The 18,919-nt window shown below is 48.9% G+C and overlaps 1 protein-coding gene and 1 non-coding gene across 7 annotated transcripts; one reads left to right on the forward strand and one right to left on the reverse strand.

Moving 5' to 3' along the window:
• Positions 1-1,013: 1,013 nt before the first annotated feature.
• NRSN2 (neurensin 2) lies at positions 1,014-6,406 on the reverse strand. 6 transcript variants are annotated; one of them, XM_004463995.4, is made up of 3 exons: positions 6,330-6,406; positions 3,697-3,891; positions 1,014-2,692 (listed from the first exon to the last, which is right to left on the reverse strand). In XM_004463995.4, the coding sequence occupies exons 2-3, from the start codon at positions 3,883-3,885 to the stop codon at positions 2,267-2,269; spliced, it is 615 nt and encodes a 204-aa protein (XP_004464052.1). In that variant the 5' UTR covers positions 3,886-3,891; positions 6,330-6,406; the 3' UTR covers positions 1,014-2,266. The 6 variants fall into 6 exon arrangements, with proteins under 6 accessions (XP_004464052.1, XP_012382837.1, XP_004464053.1 ...); XM_012527383.4 differs by having other exon boundaries at positions 3,697-3,912; positions 6,330-6,386; XM_004463996.5 differs by having other exon boundaries at positions 6,042-6,342.
• Positions 6,407-12,915: 6,509 nt separating this feature from the next.
• On the forward strand, positions 12,916-13,022 carry LOC111765494 (U6 spliceosomal RNA). Its single transcript, XR_002797813.1, has one exon. It is a non-coding gene; the product is annotated as a U6 spliceosomal RNA (small nuclear RNA).
• The last annotated feature ends 5,897 nt before the right edge of the window (positions 13,023-18,919 follow it).

The raw sequence follows: 18,919 nt of genomic DNA on the forward strand, positions 1-18,919 counted from the left end.
TTGAGGTTACGGCGGAAGGAGCCGCGGAGGGGCGAATTGTGTGGGGCCTTGTAGGCCAGTGAGGATTCTGACTTTTACTCTGAGGCGGGTGGAGCAGGGGAGGGCTCTAAGCAGAGGAGGGCATGAGCTGACCCTTATGTTGCCCCAAGATCAGTCTGGCTGCCCCGTGGAGAGTAGATTTGGGGTGGGGAGTGGTGTACAGAAGAGGGACCAGGGAGGCCAGGGAGAAGCTGGTCAGCAACCCAGGTAAGGGGTGCTGGCGGCTCCGACCCAGCTGCGGAGATGGTGAGAAGCGGTTCGGCACAGGTCGTATTTCCGAGGTTGGGTGGACTGGACTTGCTGGCGGACTGCATTCCGGGTGTGAGAGAAAGAGAGAACCAAGTGTGACTCCGAGATTTTGGCTGGAGCATCCAGAAAAGATGAGCTGTGACTGTCTAAGATGTGGACAATGCAGGAGGGGCAGATTCGGCAGGGCGGGGGTGAGGGGTTGCTAGGGTTCAGGGTTCATGGGGTTGGAAACAAGCCTGGAGTTTGGAAGCAGGGTTTGGAAACACTGGTGTCCACCTCACAGGTGGCTGTGAGTATTCAATGTAAAGCCCTGAGAACAGCGACCCTGGGAAGTTCCCTTAGGTTGTAGCTGTTCTCGTGGCCCTTTGGCACGCCAGTCCCCTCCCCAGACCCTCCCTCCCTCATCCCTCTCCTTGTCTGTCGACCGTGACTGGGATATTTCCTGCCCACTCAGGGACAGGAGCGCCACACACGCTCTTGCACTGGACCACTCAGGCTAGCGTTTCAATCCAGCCCGCGGAGGTCTCAGGCAAGTGCCTCCACCTCTCCTGGCCGCACTTATCACATCTGTAAAAGGAGGACAATAATCCCTTTCTCAGGGTCATCGTGAAGAGCAAAGGTGGAATAACGGATGTAAGTGCCCAGCACACAGTAGGTGCTCATAGAAGTCGCTTTCTTTCCTCCCTCCCATACCACGTGTCAGGGAGAAAGGAAGCACCATCAGCATCCATCCAGCTGTTTATTGAGAGAGAAGGCGGCTGGAAGGAGTAGGAGAGGAGGCCGAGGCACAAGGGCAGTAGAGCCTGGCAGCCTTCCAGGAGGTGCGTCCAGGCTGCCGTTGAGGCTACGGGTGGTGGTGGTCCCCGGGGTGGGCATGGGTGGGGGGCTGGTCCGTGAACACGTCTCTCCGGCTGTCTTGGAGCTCCGCCTTGTGGTGGAGCAAGGAGATGACAACTCTGGCTGTGGAGCCCAAAGATGGAGGGGCTAGGCTTGCCAGGAGGGCATGTTTGTATCAGGGGCAGGGGCAGAGCCTGTGGGTGTTGGTTCCCAGGTGAGGGGCAAAGACTTCCCACTTGTCCTGACCCCTGGTTCTTAGTGGCCATTTAAATAATCCATGTCCAAACTATTTTCCAAGCCACCTGGGGCCATCAAGTGCCCAGCTAGTCTCTCCAGCTGTCCGTGTTCCCGCCCCCGTGGGTCCCCTGGGAACCAGGAAGGTGTAAAGGCTCTGCTCCAGCCATGGACCAAGAGCTGAGCCAGGAGGAGTCCAAAGATGGGAGGTGGAGTTCCTGTGGACTGCCTGGCTCTGCAACCTTGGACGCCTCTCCTCTCAGCCTCCCTAGGCAACCTCATCTGCAACCAGCGGTAACAGCAGCCCGTGGTGGAGTGTCCTGAGCTCGGACGCCAAAATGCAGGCAGAGAACATGCCATCTGGGGACACTGGGATGTTTTTGCCCCATCCTTGAGGGGAAGCCCAAGTGAGCATCTTTGTGCCACCCTGACGTATCCTGGAGTTTGAGAACGAGCCCTCTACCCCTCCCCCATCCAAGTTCATCTACTGGGAAGAAAGGAATGGAAAGTCCTGGAACTCTAGAATCTGGCCAGACCCCTCACAGTACAGAGGCAAGAACGGGTGGTCTGGAAGCTAAGGGGCTCGCTCAAGGTCACACAGAGGAAACAGGGACAGGATGAAATGTTTTCTGCCCCAAGGGGTCTAGGAAGGGGAGGTGGGTGGGAAGTTTTAGGGGGACTTGAGGAAGGTTGGCGTCTTGGAAGAACTGGGGCCGTACCCTGGGGACAGGACAAGGGGATGTGAGCTCCAGACTTTCTGACCTGGAGTTGGGCCTTCTGGGGACTCAGATGCAACCGGCCCCGTTGAAAGGGAGAAGTTGGGGAGACAATGGAAGGGCGGAGGGTGGCAGGGCAGAGGAAGGGTCTAGCCCCCAGGTCTGGCTCCTCCTCTGGCCATGTGGGCAGCTCAAGAGTCCCGCTTGGGCTGAATGGTCTGCACGGAAGACTGCCCAAAGGGGCTGGTGGGTGGTGAGAACCATGCCTGGCCCCTGGCATCACAGAAGATGGGGGACAGCTGCTGCTCCGGCTCGTCCCCGAAGACCTCCACATGGCTATCAGCTTCCATGTCCAAGGGCTCGGCCTTGGTGTCCTGGCTCAGCCAGCCGGTCATGGCCCAGAACAGGCAGACAGCCAGCAGGACCCCGGCTGCCGCACAGAGCGCTGTGCCGGCCAGGCGGCAGGTACTCAGGGCCTGGTTGTAGTCGGCTGCCCGCTGATCCAGCACCAGGAACTCACCCTCGCCAATGCCCTCCAGCTTGGGGGGCACTGCGTAGCCAGTGGTCAGGGCCGCTACACCCAGCAGCAGAAGCAGGGTGCCCGAGGACAGGCTGATCTGGGGAAAGGCAGACAGAAGGGAAGCAGTCAGGGTCTGGTAGGAGCCCGGGCCAAAGGGTCACCTTGGGTTCCAATGGGACTTAAAGGTCATTCCTTGGTCCAACCTTAAGAGGCAGGAGTCCCAGAAAACCCCTGCCGGGATCTGATTGACAGGGAGTACAAACTGTCATGAGAGAACCGCGAGGTCTCTTTGTTAATTTCCTTCCCAGCTTCCACCCAACAGTGGGTTTCACCTGCCAACTTTGAGTCCTGCTGCTTGCATTATTTGGGTGCCACCTTATCCCTGTGTCCCATCTTTCCTCTATCTCTCTGTTGGGTTAACTCCTACACATCTCTCAGATCTTGTCTTAAAGCTCACCTACTTAAGGAAGCCTTCCAGGATACTTTGGACCGGGCTGGTCCTCTACTCCTGCGCACATGCAAGCACCGTGCCTGCTCCTTCTTCACCGAGTTTACCTTGGTGCACACTTTGACATGTATTTTGTTTCCTATATAAATGATGTCAGCCTGCCCCACCGGACTGAGAGCCCCATGAAAGCAAGCACTGTGCCTGTTTGGGCTCATAGGTGCCCTCTGTGCCTAGCACGGTGCTGGCACAGAGCAGCGGCTGGATAAATGTTCGCTGAATGACTAAATGAACTAAGAGCTAAGAGTTCTTCAAGGACAGGGAACACATCTTCTTAAATTCTGAGTCGCCTGAGAGCCTAGCACAGTGCCTGGCAATAAGAAGATGCTACTAACTAACTAAACAAACACTTAGTCAGAAAACTAAGTGAAACCTTGAGAACTCCTTGGTTTGATAGTGTGAGCTGCTGGATCAAACTTTACCTGAAGGTATCAAATCCGTGGTACCTTCTCTAAAATGAATAATATCTTCCCTTTATTGTTTAAACCCATTTGAGCTGCGGTTTGTATTGCTTTTACATGCAAGACTACTAACTTTATACCAACTCTTTTCTTTCTGTTCCCCAATCCCAGGAGTTGCTCCTCCTCCGGCCTTACCTTCCAGCACAAGGAGGGCCAGGGTCTGCAGGGACACAGGACTGGGGACCCTTCAGGGTCATCGCTGAGGGCGGTACCTGCACAGTCCTCGTAGAAGAGGTGCAGATAGGAGCGGACCCCATACCACTTGCCATCCTCCACGTTGGGGCCACGGCTGCAGCCACAGGAGCGGTCACAGCTTGGCATCATGGATCCCTGTGGGTCAGGAAGGTGCAGCTGATAGAGGGAAGGGTCAGTGAGAGCCGCCCATGGTAACACTCCCAGGCCCCCCTGAATCTTCAGGCCTGACCCACTTCTCCCCTTTTAGATACTCCACACTCACGGCACAGTCTGGCTTTCTAGAATCCTGGCCTGTCTTTCCCTAGGTACACTGTGGATGAGCCAGTGCACTGATGTGCTTGTTCCAACTGCACATCCGCCAACTGCAGGTATCAGTAAGTGCACAGGTTGACTCTAGGGGCTGCCCACTGGCTGGAACTGTGGGTTCTGGAGCCTGACTGCCTGGATTAGAATGCCACATCCACCACTTCCTTGCTTGTGACCATAGACAAGTGCCTTCTCTTCTCTGAGTCTCAGTTTCCTCATTGGTAAAACAAGGCGAATCCAAAAAAACACCTACGAAAAAAAGGCCAGAGTCAATAATACCTGTTTCATACAGTTATTGTGCTCTGGTGCAGAGAAACTGTTGTTTCTTATTACTGTAATTTATTATCATCATCCTGGACTTATTGCTCCCCGTGTGTCCCCTCCATGGGGTAACCGGCACAGATGACCCTTGTCCAAGCAGTAGGGCTCCCCAAACTGCAGGGCCCCAAAAGAGCCTTCCCAGGGGCTGTGCCTTGGAAGGTAACAGCCTCCGAGTCCCAAAGAAGTGGAAGTCAGGGGTTGTCAGGTTAGATTACTTAGAAAAATCATTATTTTCACAGATGGAGACAATCGAGGGCTGGGAGATGAAAGGTGCTTGCGTATCCACACACCAGCAAGGTTCAAATCAACGCTGGGAAGGGCTGGAAGGGCTAGGGGGCCGCCCCCTCCCCAGCTGATGGCCCTCAGCCCCCCTGGGCAGCCTCAGATAAAATAAAGCTGCTTGCTCTGAAGGGCAAGTCAAATCTCCCGGCTCCTCGCACTTCTAATCAGACGTGGCCCTCGAATTCCTCCAGACTAAGCAGCACACACAACACAGCCGCGTACAAACCCACAGACCCGCAAGCACCGTGAGGCATACCCAGAGAAACACACAGAAACAGCACACACCGAGGCACACCACAGAGAAGCGCAGGACACACGGCACACAGACACACACACCCAGAGACACACGCGCAGACTCACGCGCACACTCACACACCGTGTGGGTTCGGGGAGAGCTGCTTCTTGGAGCCCCAGAGAACCCACACAGGCCCACAAAACTGCTATCAACCTGTCCGTAAATCACGGCCTCCTCTCCCCTAACCCACAATTCAAGGGAGAGAGGAAGAAAGGAGGACAAAGAAAAAAGAAAGGTAGAGACGAGCAGAGCAGAGACCTAAAGCGAGGGGCGGAAGCGAGGGGGCGGCCCGGGTAGGGGGCGGCGCGCTCGCTGAGCCGCGGCCGCGGTCGGGGGGGCGGCTGGAGGCCCAGCTGGAGGAGAGAATGGGGCAGGGGGCACCCGGAGCCTCTCAGGGCCGCAACCTAAAGGCCCTAGGGGAGGGGTCACCGCGGGGGCTCCCGGGAGAGGGCAACTCACAGTGCCCCTCCCTCAAGTGCACAATCCCTCGGTCCTGCGGCACCCGAGTAGGAAGGTGACCTTGACTCTGCCTCTCCCTCCGCCCGGCCCCTCCCCCTCCCCCTCCCATTTTAGGGGTTACCGGGAGGCAGCCAGGAGTAGGGGGAGCAGGAAGGGAGAGGATACTGAGAACCTGGCGCGGGTACCCGGGCCCAGTGCTGCCGCGGGAGCCGCTGGGGAGGTGCCCCTAGCCGCGAGTGGGGAGCGGCGCCGGGGGGAGGGGCGGGAAGAGGAGGGGGGAGGGGCGGGAAGAGGAGGGGGCCGCGGAGTCCGGGCGGGGAGCGCGCGGCGAAGGAGGCGAGGGGACGGAGGTATCCCGGGTGGGTGGCGGGCGTGGGGCCTGACGGGTGGGGTCGCTCGCCTCTCCACGGCCTCCCTCCTCCCTCGTGGGTCTCCTTCCCTGACCCCAGCCCCGCCCCCTTCAGCGTGGGTCGCTGCCCAGGCCAGGGGAAGGGGCATCCTCCCGGGAAGCTAGGCCAGGGGAGCCAGGCCTCGGCCACCCCCCTATCCTCCTCTGCCCCCGGCACCCCCGTCTGTGTTCGGACCACCCGGCCCCTGGTCGAGATGAACTCTGTCCTTTTACCTGGGAGGAAAGCGCGGCAGAGTGGGGTGGGAATGGGCTTTTTGTAGCGGGTGGGGCCTTGTCCTGCCTAGCCTGCGCTCAGTCTGTCCAGCCTGAGGTGTGGAGGGGCGACGCGGCTGGTGCGGTGCCAGCCCCGCACTTCGCTGGGACCTCGCCTCGCAAAGCCGGAGGCCACCAGGGCTTGGGCGCTGCCATCCTGCCCAAGCGGGACGCGGCCGAGGGCGGGGGTGACTCCCCTGCACTGGGGAGGCGGGGTGGGGCCGCGCGTGGAGCGGGAGCTGAGCTCACCTGTCCGCCTGCTGCCTTCGCCGAGCCGGAGCCGAAGCCGGAATAGAGCCAGCGGCGGTGCTGTCTGCGCTTGCGCCGCAGCCGCGGCGGGAGGAGGAGGGGGCCGCCCGCCCAGGGGCTGGCTCTGCGGATGGCGCCCCCCTGCAGCTCCCAGAGCTCCTTTCTCTTCTCTCAGAGACCCCAGGTTCTTCATGGACATCCCACCCCCTCCCGGAGCCCCATCCCTCAATGAAGCCCCTTAAACTCCTCACCGAAGGTCCTGTCACCCCCGCAAGCCCCCACCCCTCTCCCTGAAGACCCATCCCCTCACATAGTCTGTATCTCCTCGTTATGTCCTCTTCTCCCTGGGCCTCTGTTCCCTTCGTGGAGCCCTCACTTGCGTCTCCTCCCTGAGCCCAGAATCCCACCCCTCTCCCACTGGGCCCCTACCCAGGAAGACCTCTCCCGCTTGCTTCGGAGCCCCTTATTTCTCACCCAGGCCCTCGCCGGCTGAGTCTTCCATCCTCTCTCCATCCTCTTTTCCTCTTTGAGCCCCCACCCCTTGTTAAGCACCAGTCCCCCTTTACCTTGAGAAGGGAGCTGGCGTGGGCGCTGGGAGAAAAGCGACCGACTTCTCTGGAAGGAGCCGATGAGACAACCTCCCTTGTTCTCTTCTTCAACCTCTCCCCAGTTCCACTTTAGGCAGTGTGTGCCCACCACACATCTCCCAGGAGAACCAGCCCTTGCCAGGCAGCTGCCATCTATTTCATTCCATGTCTTGTGCCCACGGCCTTGTTTTGTCCCACGTTTGCTGTGATGGGAAAGTCATCACACCTCTGAGCATCAACAGGCACCATTGCACCGACATGCCTTTATGCCTTGATTATCTGCTCTGTCTTCTTGTGCTAGGGCTGGGGAGACAGGAACGAATAAGCTCTGCAAGATTGGGCCACATCTTTCTTGTTCACAATCGAATCCCCAAGCCTCACATAGTGTTTGGCACTGAGGAGGCAACTCAGTAAATATTTGCTGAACACAGACAAGTAATAATAGCAAACACATGATGCCCATCATGTGCAAAAGGCTTGCCTAAGTGCTTTATATGTTCTACTAACTCAAGTAACTGTACGTGTACTTTTATACTTGTTCCTCTGCCTTGAATGTTTTCTCCAGTTATCTGCATAGCTACCTTCTTCCTTTTTTCAGATCTCTGCTCATATGTTACCTTATCAAAGAGGTTTTATGTAACACGGTGGGAGATGCATAGACTGCTCACCAAATTTCCATATGCTTCACATATATTTATGAGACAAAACCATGAAATCGGCTCTGGTCAATATGCCATAAACAGAGCAAGGCATGTCACTTCTGGGCCAAAACATTTGTTCCAGTTGCTATTGCTGCTTAACAAACTACCCCAAAACTTAGTGACTTTGGCAGATAGAGTTCAGTGCCACGTCTGTTGACCCTACTTTGGAGTTTGTGTTTCTGTATGATGGAGCTGGACTCAGATGTGACCTTTGTTCACAAGCCTCTCTGGTTACTTTTACCGGAACTGTAGTTGGTGCTGGGGGGAACTGAATCTCTGGACTGACCATGTGATAGCCGGGCCCTGAGCCTCAACAGACTTCAACTCCTACACACTGGTTTATTGGACCTACCCTACTCAGCTAACATGGAGTTGAAGAAGGTCAACCACCACACCAGGGAGCCAAGAGTGCCTACAACTGAAAGCAGGAGGATTGCATCCAGCATCCATGTGGAATCTAAGCCCCCTCTTGATATAGATGTGGAGTGGACACAACCATTCTAAGGTCCACAGGATGGAGGAATAGAGTATGGATTAGAGTGGGCTTACTGATATTCTATTCATGAACTATTGTGATTAGTAATCGAAGGAAATGTGGCATTGGTGTGGAGAAAGTGGCCATGGTGGCTGCTGGGGGTAGGGAATGGAAGGAAAAGATGAGATGTGGGGGCGTTTTCGGGACTTGGAGTTGTCCTGGGTGGTGCTGCAGGGACAGTTACCAGACATTGTCCTCCCATGGCCCACTGGGTGGACTGTGGGAGAGTGTGGGCTATGGTGTGGACCATTGACCATGAGGTGCAGCGGTGCTCAGAGATGTATTCACCAAATGCAATGAATGTCTCATGATGATGGGGGAGATTGTTGTTATGGGGGGAGGAGTGGGGTAAGGGTGGTGGGAGGTATATGGGGACCTCATATTTTTTGAATGTAATATTAAAAAAATAAAGACAAATAAAATTTTTAAAAAGTGAGAAAAAAAAACTTAGTGACTTAAAATAACAATCATTATTTTGCTCACACATCTGCAGTTTGGGCAGACATTATCAGGAAGGCTCTAGTCTGCTTCACTTATCATTAGCTGAGGTGACTCAGTGGGGAACTGGAAAGATCCACTTCCAAGATGGCTTGTTCCCGTGGTTGGAAAGTTGGTGATGGCTGTTGGATGGGAGCACAGCTGAGGCTGAGGGCCAGAGGCCTCAGTTTCCCCCCATATAGGCCTTTTCATAGATTTTCAAGTTTCCTCACTGCTGATGGCTAGATCCCAAGAACAAGCATTCCAAGCAACAGGAGGTGAAACCTGCAAATTTCTTAAGGCCAGATTCTACAAACGGGCACAGATCACTTCCACTATATTCTGCTGGTTGAATCTCATCAGTGCCTCCCACACTTGCTTGCTTCTTGGGAGCTACCCAGGCTTTTCAGTCCATTTCCACTTAAACAGTCGGGGCTTCTAGGGTCATTTTAAGACTCAAACAGTTACAGGCTTTATAGTCCAGGTCTGTGAGTCCTTTGGCAGTACAGTTCTCTTTAAATCTGAGTGTGCCGTTTGGCTAGGAACAAGAGCCAGTACTGGGCCTTGTTGCCTTCCAATCCATTTCTCAATCTTTTTTTTTTTAAAGATTTATTTATTTCTCTCCCCCTCCCCCCCGCCCCAGTTGTCTGTTCTCTGTGTCTATTTGCTGCGTGTTCTTCTTTGTCCGCGGCACAGGAATCTGTGTTTCTTTTTGCTGCGTCATCTTGTTGTGTCAGCTCTCCCTGTGTGCAGTGCCATTCCTGGGCAGGCTGCACTTTCTTTAGCGCTGGGCGGCTCTTCTTATGGGGCGCACTCCTTGCCCATGGGACTCCCCTACACGGGGACACCCCTGCGTGGGGCGGCACTCCTTGCGCACATCAGCCCTGCACGTGGGCCAGCTCCACACGGGTCAAGGAGGCCTGGGGTTTGAACCGTGGACCTCCCATGTTGTAGGCGGACGCCCTAACCACTGGGCCAAGTCCGCTTCCCTCATTCATCAATCTTTTCCTACCATGGAGGTTGTGTTTCCCAGCATTCCTTTCTGCTGGTGTCTGGCTGAGCTTAGCCACTGTGGGAGGCACTGATGGAAGATTGGAAGGAGAAAGAAAGAAGCCAGGTTTTTTTCTCCTCCTCTCCTGGCTTCCCTAGCCTATCCGGACTCATAAAACCACCCATCTAAAGTAGTATGCCCTTTTCACACTTTATCTCCTTTACCATGTGGTATATATTTATCTGATTTATTTTGTGTTTCCATTCACTAGAATGTAAGCTCCATGAGGACAGGGACTATGTCTGTTTTACTCATTGAAAAATCCCCAAATGCCTAAGACAACTTGCCACATAGAAGGTGCTCAGTGAAGATTTGTTGAATGAGTGAATAAACTCATCAGTATAACCAAATACATACAAGAGAAGGGACAAAGCCTCAAAGGAGCACCTGACAGCCATAATCTGAATGCAAGCCAGAAAGGTCCTTGTCCAGGTCTCCAAACACCTTGGGCTTAGATTTTCAGGAGGAGAAATAAGAAAATTTGGCATTTAGTTAAAAGGAAACCCAGATTGGAAGACTAAATATCATTAAGATGTCAATTCTACCCAAATTGATAAACAGATTCAATGCAACCCCAATCAAAATTCCACCCACATTTTTTAAATAAATGGAGAAAACAATTATCAAATTTACTTGGAAGTATAAGGGGTCCCGAAAAGCCAAAACATCTTAAAAAGCAAAAGTGAAGTTGGAGGACTCTCACTTCCAGACTTGAATTATATTGCCCGGCTCCAGTGGTAAAGCAGCTTGGTACTAGCATAAAGACAGACACATAGACCAGTGGAACCCAATTGGTGGTTTGGAAACAGACCCTCATATCTATGGTCAAGTGATTTTTGACAAGCCTGTCAAACCCACCCAGCTCAGGCAGAACGGTCCATTCAACAAATGGTGCTGGGAGAACTGGATATCCATAGCCAAGAGAAAGAAGGGAGACCCCTGTTTCACACCTTATACAAAGATTGACACAAATGGATCAAAAACGTAAATATAAAAGAAAGAACCATGGGGCTTCCAGAGGAAAATGTAGGAAAACATCTTCAAGACCTGGTGGTAGGTGATGAATTCTTAAAGGAGATAAGAGGAGGACTGAGATAGACTACTGATGCTTAATATATGTAGAAATTTTAATTAACTTTACTGTAAAAGTGTGGAAATGTATATAGAGAGCTGATGGTAACACATTATAGTGAGTAACAACTGGTTTATAAATGGGAATGTGGCTGGAAAGGGTAGTCCAGGAATATAAATGCCAATTCAAAGAAAGCTAGAGAATAATCTAGGAACTGAATAACATAGTAAATCTAGAGATGGATAAGAATTGTGGTTGATGGTACAGATGCAAGAGTGTCCTTTGTGAGCTAGAGCAGTTGTACGTCACTACTGCAGGGTGATGAGAATATGGAGAAGCATGAGAAAAATACAACTAGAATGACTTATGGACTGTGGTTATCAGCAATACTGTAATATTCATGCATCTATGCCAAAGATGTACTGTGCTGATAGCAGGGGAATATGGAAAAAGTGTGCCAAATGTATGCTATGGACCACAGTTAGCGGTAATGGTCTGAAGATATTATCTCATAACCTGTAACAAATGTTCTACCATGGTGTGGTGTGGGAATTCTGCACATGTGCATGATTGTTTTGTGAGGTCACAACTTCTGTAATAAAAATATATTTTTAAAAAATAGGGTGGGTTGGAGGACAAATACACCAAATGTAAGATATGGATTATAGTTAGGAGTAAGATTTTGATGATATTCTTTCATAATTTGTAACAAATGTCTCACAACAATGTAAGGTGGTGGGGGGTTGATGTATGGAATTCCTGTATGATGTTATGCATGTTTGCTTTGTAAGTTCACAACTTTTATTATACCCTTCTTGTTTATGTATATTCAAGTATAAATGATACATAATAATAATAGTAACAATAGAGTGGGGAAAAATACACCAAATGTAAGCTACTTTGGTTAGTAATAATATATATATTTTTTAAGATTTATTATTTATTTCTCTCCCCTTTCCCGCCCCCCCAGTTGTCTGCTCTCTGTGTCCATTTGCTGTGTGTTCTTCTCTGTGTCCACTTATATTCTTGTTTTTTTTTTTTAAGATTTATTTTTATTTATTTAATTCCCCTCCCCTCCCCCGGTTGTCTGTTCTCTGTGTCCATTTGCTGTGTCTTGTTTCTTTGTCCGCTTCTGTGGTCGTCAGCGGCATGGGAAGTGTGGGCGGCGCCATTCCTCGGCAGGCTGCTCCCTCCTTCGCGCTGGGCAGCTCTCCTTATGGGTGCACTCCTTACACGTGGGGCTCCCCTACGCGGGGTACACCCCTGTGTGGCAGGGCACTCCTTGCGCGCATCAGCGCTGCGCATGGGCCAGCTCCACACGGGTCAAGGAGGCCCGGGGCTTGAACCGCGGACCTCCCATGTGGTAGACGGACACCCTAACCACTGGGCCAAAGTCCGTTTCCCTTATATTCTTGTTAGTGGCACCGGGAATCTGTGTCTCTTTTTGTTGAGTCATCTTGCTGCATCAGCTCTCTGTGTGTGCGGCGCCACTCTTGGACAGGCTGCACTTTTTTTGCACTGGGTGGCTCTCCTTATGGGGCACACTCCTTGCACATGGGGCTCCCCTACGCGGGGGACACTGCTGCGTGGCACGACACTCCACGTGGACCAGCTCACCACACGGGTCAGGAGGTGAGGTCTGTGGGTTTGAACCCTGGACCTCCCATGTGGTAGGTGGACGTTCTATCCCTTGAGCCAAATCCGCTTCCCAGTAACAATACTTTGAGGATGCTCTTTCATCATTAGTTAAAAATGTTTCACAACAATGTAAGGTATTCTGGTAGGGTGAGGAATGAGAGCCCTGTATGAAGTTATGCATGTTTGTTTTGTAAGTTCACAACTATTACTATACACTTACTGTTTATGTATGTTTAAGTTATGAGTGATATACTTCAATAAATTTTTAAAAAACAACAACTGAAAGCAGCTGAGGATGAGAAATTAGGTTGCTAAGAAACTCCCAAGGATGGGGGAGTGGGTTGGCATTCATTGCTAGGCAACCTAGATGAAGCAAGAGGATAAGCAGGTTTGGATATAAATTCCTTTCTCCCTCCTTCTTTTCATAGGGTCCTACAATGCCTGGATGGATATGCCCTTAGAGATTTCTAGTCCAACCCTCTCATTGTACAGATGGGGAAACTGAAGCCTTAAAAGGCAAGGTGAATGCTCTCTTTGGCAGCACATATACTAATATTGGAACAATACAGAGAAGATTAGCACGGCCCCTGTGTAAGGATAACACACACATTCGTGAAGCATTCCATATTTTTTAGCAATTAGAGAAATGCAAATCAAAACTATGAGATACTATTATACCAAGATATATTTTAAAACAGAAAATAACAAGAGTTGATACTGTTTAGCAATTTCTCAGAAAGTTAAATACAGAATTACCATATGACCTGGCAATCCCACTTCTAAGAATATACCCAAAAGAATTGAAAGCAGAGACTCAGACAGATATTTTTGTACACCAATGTTCATTGTGCATTATTCACAATAGCCAAAAGATGGAAGCAACTGAAGTGACCATTAACTGATGAATGGATCAACAAAATATGGTATATGCATGCAATGGAATATTAATCAGCCGTAAAAAGAAATGAAGTGCTGAAAAATGTTATGACACAGATCAACCCTGAAGGCATCGTGTTGAGTGAAGTACGTCAGATGCAAAAGGACAAATATTGTATGATTTTCCTTATATGAAATACTTAGAATAAACAAATCAATAGCCATAGAAAGCAGAATAGTGTTACCAGAGGCTGGTGGAAGGGGGAATGAGGAGTTACTGTTTAATGGGTGTGAATATCCCAATGTGTTTGGGATGATGAAAATATTCTGGAAATAGTAGTGGAGGTTACCACTTGTCAGTGTATCTCATGTCACAGAATTGTACTTTAAAATGGCTAAAATGATTTTTATGTTATGTATATTTTACCACAATTTAGAGAAAAAAGGCAAGGTGACTAGCCCAAGGTCCCTCCAATTCCCTAAAAAGACAAACCGTCTGGGAAGGATTGCCACTGGGGAGTGGTACGGCATGACTGAGGCAGAGTTTGAGGGTAAAAGTGAAGCTGAAGATGAGTTTATAAAAGAGTGAAAGTAGGGGAAAGGAGGGGTATAGGAACATAGTGTGTATATACTATTGAAGTTAAGTTGGTAACAAAACACAGAAGATTGTTATAGATTTAGGATGTTAAATTTAAGCCCATGGAGTCAACTCTAAAAGGCCGTGAACGCCAAGCCAAGAATTTTAGACTTTATCCTGAGGTAATGGGAGCCACCAAAAAGTTTTTGGCAGTGTCAGATTTGTGTTTTCAAAAGAGCACCCAGGGGAAAAAAAAGAAAAAAAAAAAAAGCACCCAGGGGAAGTGGCTGTGGCTCAAACAACTGAGCTCCCGCCTACCACATGGGAGATGCCAGGTTCTGTTCCCAGTGTCTCCTAAAGGAGAAGAGAAAGACAGCGAGCTGATGCAATGGGCAGGCACGGCGAGCTGAGGCAACAAGAGACACAACAAGAGATGTGAGGAAAACATAATGAGAGACCCAACGAAGGGAGTGGAGGTGGCTCAAGCAATTAGGAGCCTCCCTCCCACATCTTTGGTCCCAGATTTGGTTCCCAGTGCTTCCTAAAAAGAAGACCAGCACACAACAAACAGAAACAGAAAAATGCAAATAATGGGGGGGGGGGATAAATAAATTTTAAAAACCTTTTTTTAAAAAAGAGCCCCTGGGGGGACAGATGTACCTCAAGTGGTTGAGCACCTGCTTCCCATATGGGAGGTCCTGGGTTTGGTCCCAGGACAAATAAATACACAAACAACAAGCAAACAAAAAAAAAAGCAGGAAGCAGCTGTAGCTCAAGCAATTGAGCTCCCGTTTACCATATGGAGGACCTGGGTTCGATCCGTGGTTAAAAAGAAAACAAACCACCACACCCATAACAGTGTTACAAGCATTGAAGATAATCTCAACACACCCAGAACAAATTTTGCTTTCAGAATCTATTCGAGCTGCTGTGAATAGATGCATCAGAGGGTAAGAAAAATATAGCTTCCATTACTAGGCAAGGAGCTTTTGGTTTTGTGCAGCTTAGTCTTCCATAGAATGTAGAATTTCTTTCACTTGAATTAATGTGACTTTTCATTCTTCATCCCCTTTCTTCATGAAAAGACTTTCCAGGATTTTAAAACCAAGAAATAGAGATTGTGTATCTTTTAATCCCTCCTGTCAATGTTAAAATCTAGTCTCAATATTCTTGCATTTATTTATCTTAGATATTCTGTCTCTAGCCATAGATTAAAATCTTGAGAGCTTTAAGAATGAAAACCTGAGGAAGCACAATGTGTTCAGTTCCTGTGTAGTTCTGGGCTGACATACGGCGTTCTTTGGCTTATGTGGACCATTTTAGGTTTTATTCACAAGAGAAGGGCTTAGCCTTTAACATGTTAGTCAGCCATTCAATACTTGAATGTCTTTGAAATGTCTAGCACCATTCATGTCTTAAAAATATATTATAAAACTATAAATATTATAAATCTTTTTTAACTTTGTTTTAGCATACTTTGTACTATTTTTCAGAAGAGTAGATTCTGATTTTAGTCTTATTCCAAAGCATAGTAGTTTTTTGTTTTTTGTTTTCCCCAAAGTAGACTGAAGCAGTGATTTTTAAAACAAAGAAAGCGGAACTAGAACATTATAAATTTTAAATCCTTTCTTTAAAGGTAACTAGACCACTTTTCATTAAGAAAACTGTAGGGAAGCAGACATGGTTCAACCAATAGAGCGTCCGCCTACCATATGGAGGGTCGAGGGTTCAAACCCAGGGCCTCCTGACCTGTGTGGTAAGTTGGCCCACATGCAGTGCAGCCGCGCACAAGGAGTGCTTTGTCATGCAGGGCACCCCCACGTCGGGGAGCCCCACGTGCAAGGAGTGCATCCCGCAAAGAGAGTCGCCCCACGTGAAAAAAGTGCAGCCCGCCTAGGCGTGGCACCGCAGACACAGAGAGCTGACGCAGCAAGATGATGCAACAAAAAAGAGACACAGTTTCCTGGTGCCACTGACAAGAATGCAAGCGGAAGCAGAAGAACACACAGCAAATGGACATGGAGAGCAGACAATGGGCGGGGGGCGGGGGAGGAAGGGGAGAGAAATAAATAAAACAAATCTTAAAAAAAAAAACTGTAGAAAGTTAGTAACTGCTGTAAGCAGATGCCAGGCAGTGGCACATACCAGTTTTCCCCTTCATGGGTGTCTGAATGCACTGCTCAAGGGCTCTGCTCACACTTGCTGGAATCAGTTGCAGATTTTAGTCCACATGTCGCTTTTCCACATATTTCTTTGTAAACTCTTTAGCGTTCTTAAAGAATTTTTTACAGTCCTTAGAGTAGTCTTGAGCTAGGTCAGCTCCAAGTGGGTGCTTGGGCTGGGGACCATTCACCAGTGCAATGAGGGACTAGATAACTTGGTCGGTTTTGATGTCTGAATTCCAGTTTTCAGGAATAATTACTGGCAGACAAGACCAGCCCTTTTTCATCAATATTCAGGTTGTGGATCTTTGTTTTAAATGTGATCTTCAATGTTTTGTATGGGTACTCCGCTGGAAAACTGATTTTGATTCTGAAGGTTCCCTTATCATATGGAGGGTTATCAGGAACAGTAAACCCTTCCAAGTCAATAAATTAGCTTCATCAAAAACAAAAACAAAAAAAAACAACTCAGGGTAGCCAATATGGCTCAGTGGTTGTGCACTAGCTTCCCATTACAAGGTCCCAGGCTCATTTTTCCACTCCAGTACCATTAAAAAAAAAAAAAAAAAAGCCCCCAGGAACCAAATATGTCTCCTGCCCCAGTCAAGATGGCACAGGAAAAGCTTCAGGTCAATTTGCAAATATTGGGAAAGGTGTTTTCTTGCCCCCCTTCTCCTTCATCTTCTTATTCTGTTAGTTTCTGGCATTCAAGGAAAGCTCTATCACCCACTAGCTGAATACAAGCTTAAAGAACAAAGGTCTCAGAGTCTAAATTCCTGCAATGACATATTAAAATATCAAAATGTTCAGATTTCAACAAAAGATTATAAAACATACAAAGAAACAGGAAGCAATGGCCCAGGCAAAGGAAATTAAAGCAGCAGAGGCCACTAATAAGGAGGCCCAGACCTGGGATATTTCAGCCAGACTTTAAAAATAAATGGTCATCGGTATGCTCAAAGAGCTAAAGGAAATCAAGGAAACAATAGATGAATACAAAAAGAATATTAGTAGAAAGATGGAAATTATTAAAGAGACAAAACATGGCTGAAGACCACAGTCACAGAAATTAAAATTTCCCTTGAGAGGTTCAACAGCAGGTTCAAGCTAAGAGAAGAAAGAATCAAAGAATTGAAAGGTATGACCAGTGAAATCATTCAGTCTGTGAAGCAGAAAAAAAAAAAAATGAAGAAAAGTGAATAGAGCCTGAGGAACGTGTGGGACACCAACAAGCACACCAACACATGCACTATAGGATTCCTAGAAGAAGGAAGGGAGAAAGAGGAAGAACATATTTTCAAAGAAATAATGGCTGAAAACATCCCAAATGTAAGATATAAATGTACACATCCAAGAGGCTCAATGAATTCCAAACAGGAAAAACCCAAATAGACCCACACCACTCCATGTTATAATCAAACTGCCAAATAAAGATAAAGAGAGAATTCTGAAAGCCACAAGAGAGAAGCAATGTGTCACATACAAGGGAGCCTCAATAAGATTAAATGCTGATTTCTCATTGGAAACTATGGAGGTAAGAAGGCAGTGGGGTGACATATTTAAAGTGCTGAAAGCAAAAAAAATTGCCATCTAGGAATTCTGTATCTGGCTAAACTCTCTTTCGAAAATCAGGAAGGGGAAATGGAGCAGTTGGGCTCCATTTACCATATAGGAGGTCCAGGATTCGATGCCCAGGGTCTCCTGGTAAAGACAAGCTGGCCCATGCACCAAGCTGGCCCACGTGGGAATGCTGTCCCACACAGAAATGCCAGCCAACGTGGAGAGCTGGCACAGCATGATAATGCAACAAGAGACACAGAGGAGAGACAATAAGAAGACGTAGCAGAACAGGGAGCTGAGGTGGTGCAAGAAAACGATCGCCTCTCTCCCACTCCAGAAGGTCCCAGGATTGGTTCCCAGAGCCACCAAATGAGAATACAAGCAGACACAGAAAGAATGCACAGTGAATGGACACAAAGAGCAGACAATGTGGGGGTGGGGAGGGAAATAAATTTTTTTCTAAAATGAGGGAGAGGGGAGCTGATGTGGTTGAGCACCAGCTTCCCGCATATGAGCCCCCAGGTTCAATCCCCAATACCTCCTAAAAAAAAAAATGAGGGAGAGATCAAGACATTACTAGATAAACAAAAGCTAAGGGAGTTCCATCACCACTAGACCATCCCAACAGGAGAGGCTAAAGAGAGTTGGCAGGTTGAAAGGAAAGGACAATAGACAATAGATCGAAGCTGCATGAAGAAATAAAGATCTCAGGTGAGGTAGGAACCCAGGTAAATATAAATGCCAGTACTGTTGTGTTTTTGGTTTGTAGCTGCAGTTTTTACTTCCCAGAGGATCTAAAAGAAAAATGCATAGGGGTAGGAAATTGATGTGGCTCAACCAGTCCAGTTAGGCACCCCATCTACCACATGGGAGGTCCCAGGTTCAGGTCCCAGTGCCTCCTAAAGAAGACAAGCAGACACGTGCACCCGCCACGAGAGCTAGATACCACACCCCGCTGCAAGGAGAGCTAGACACCTGCACCCTGCCGCGGGGAGGCTCACCCATCTGCAACGAGCAGACGCTAAAGGAGCAGATGCCACAGGCCAGCAGACCCTGCAGCTTGCAGGGAGTGGATGTGGCTCTGGCCATTGGGCCTTCACCTCCTATATGGGAGGCCCCAGTTCAGTTCCCAGTGCCTCCTGGAGAAGACAAACAATGAGCAATCAGACGAGAGAACCATCTGGGGGAGTGGGGGTAAATGAAAATAAATAAATAAAAAGTTAAAAAATATAAAATAAAAAAAAGTAATGTGGGGAATGGATGTAGCTCAGTGGTTGAGTGCCTGCTTCCAATGTAAGAGGTACCAGGTTCAATCCTTTGTACCACCTTTTTAAAAAATGAGGAAGTAGTGGTT

This window comes from Dasypus novemcinctus, chromosome 24 (genome assembly GCF_030445035.2).
Source record: "Dasypus novemcinctus isolate mDasNov1 chromosome 24, mDasNov1.1.hap2, whole genome shotgun sequence".
NCBI lineage: Eukaryota > Metazoa > Chordata > Mammalia > Cingulata > Dasypodidae > Dasypus > Dasypus novemcinctus.

Bases quoted from the DNA above. Each gene is read 5' to 3' on its own strand.
- NRSN2 (XM_071211623.1), bottom strand. The intron at 2,693-3,696 runs GTAAGGCCGGAG...GCCTTTCCCCAG, and splicing joins GGCCCTCCTTGTGCTGGAAG to ATCAGCCTGTCCTCGGGCAC.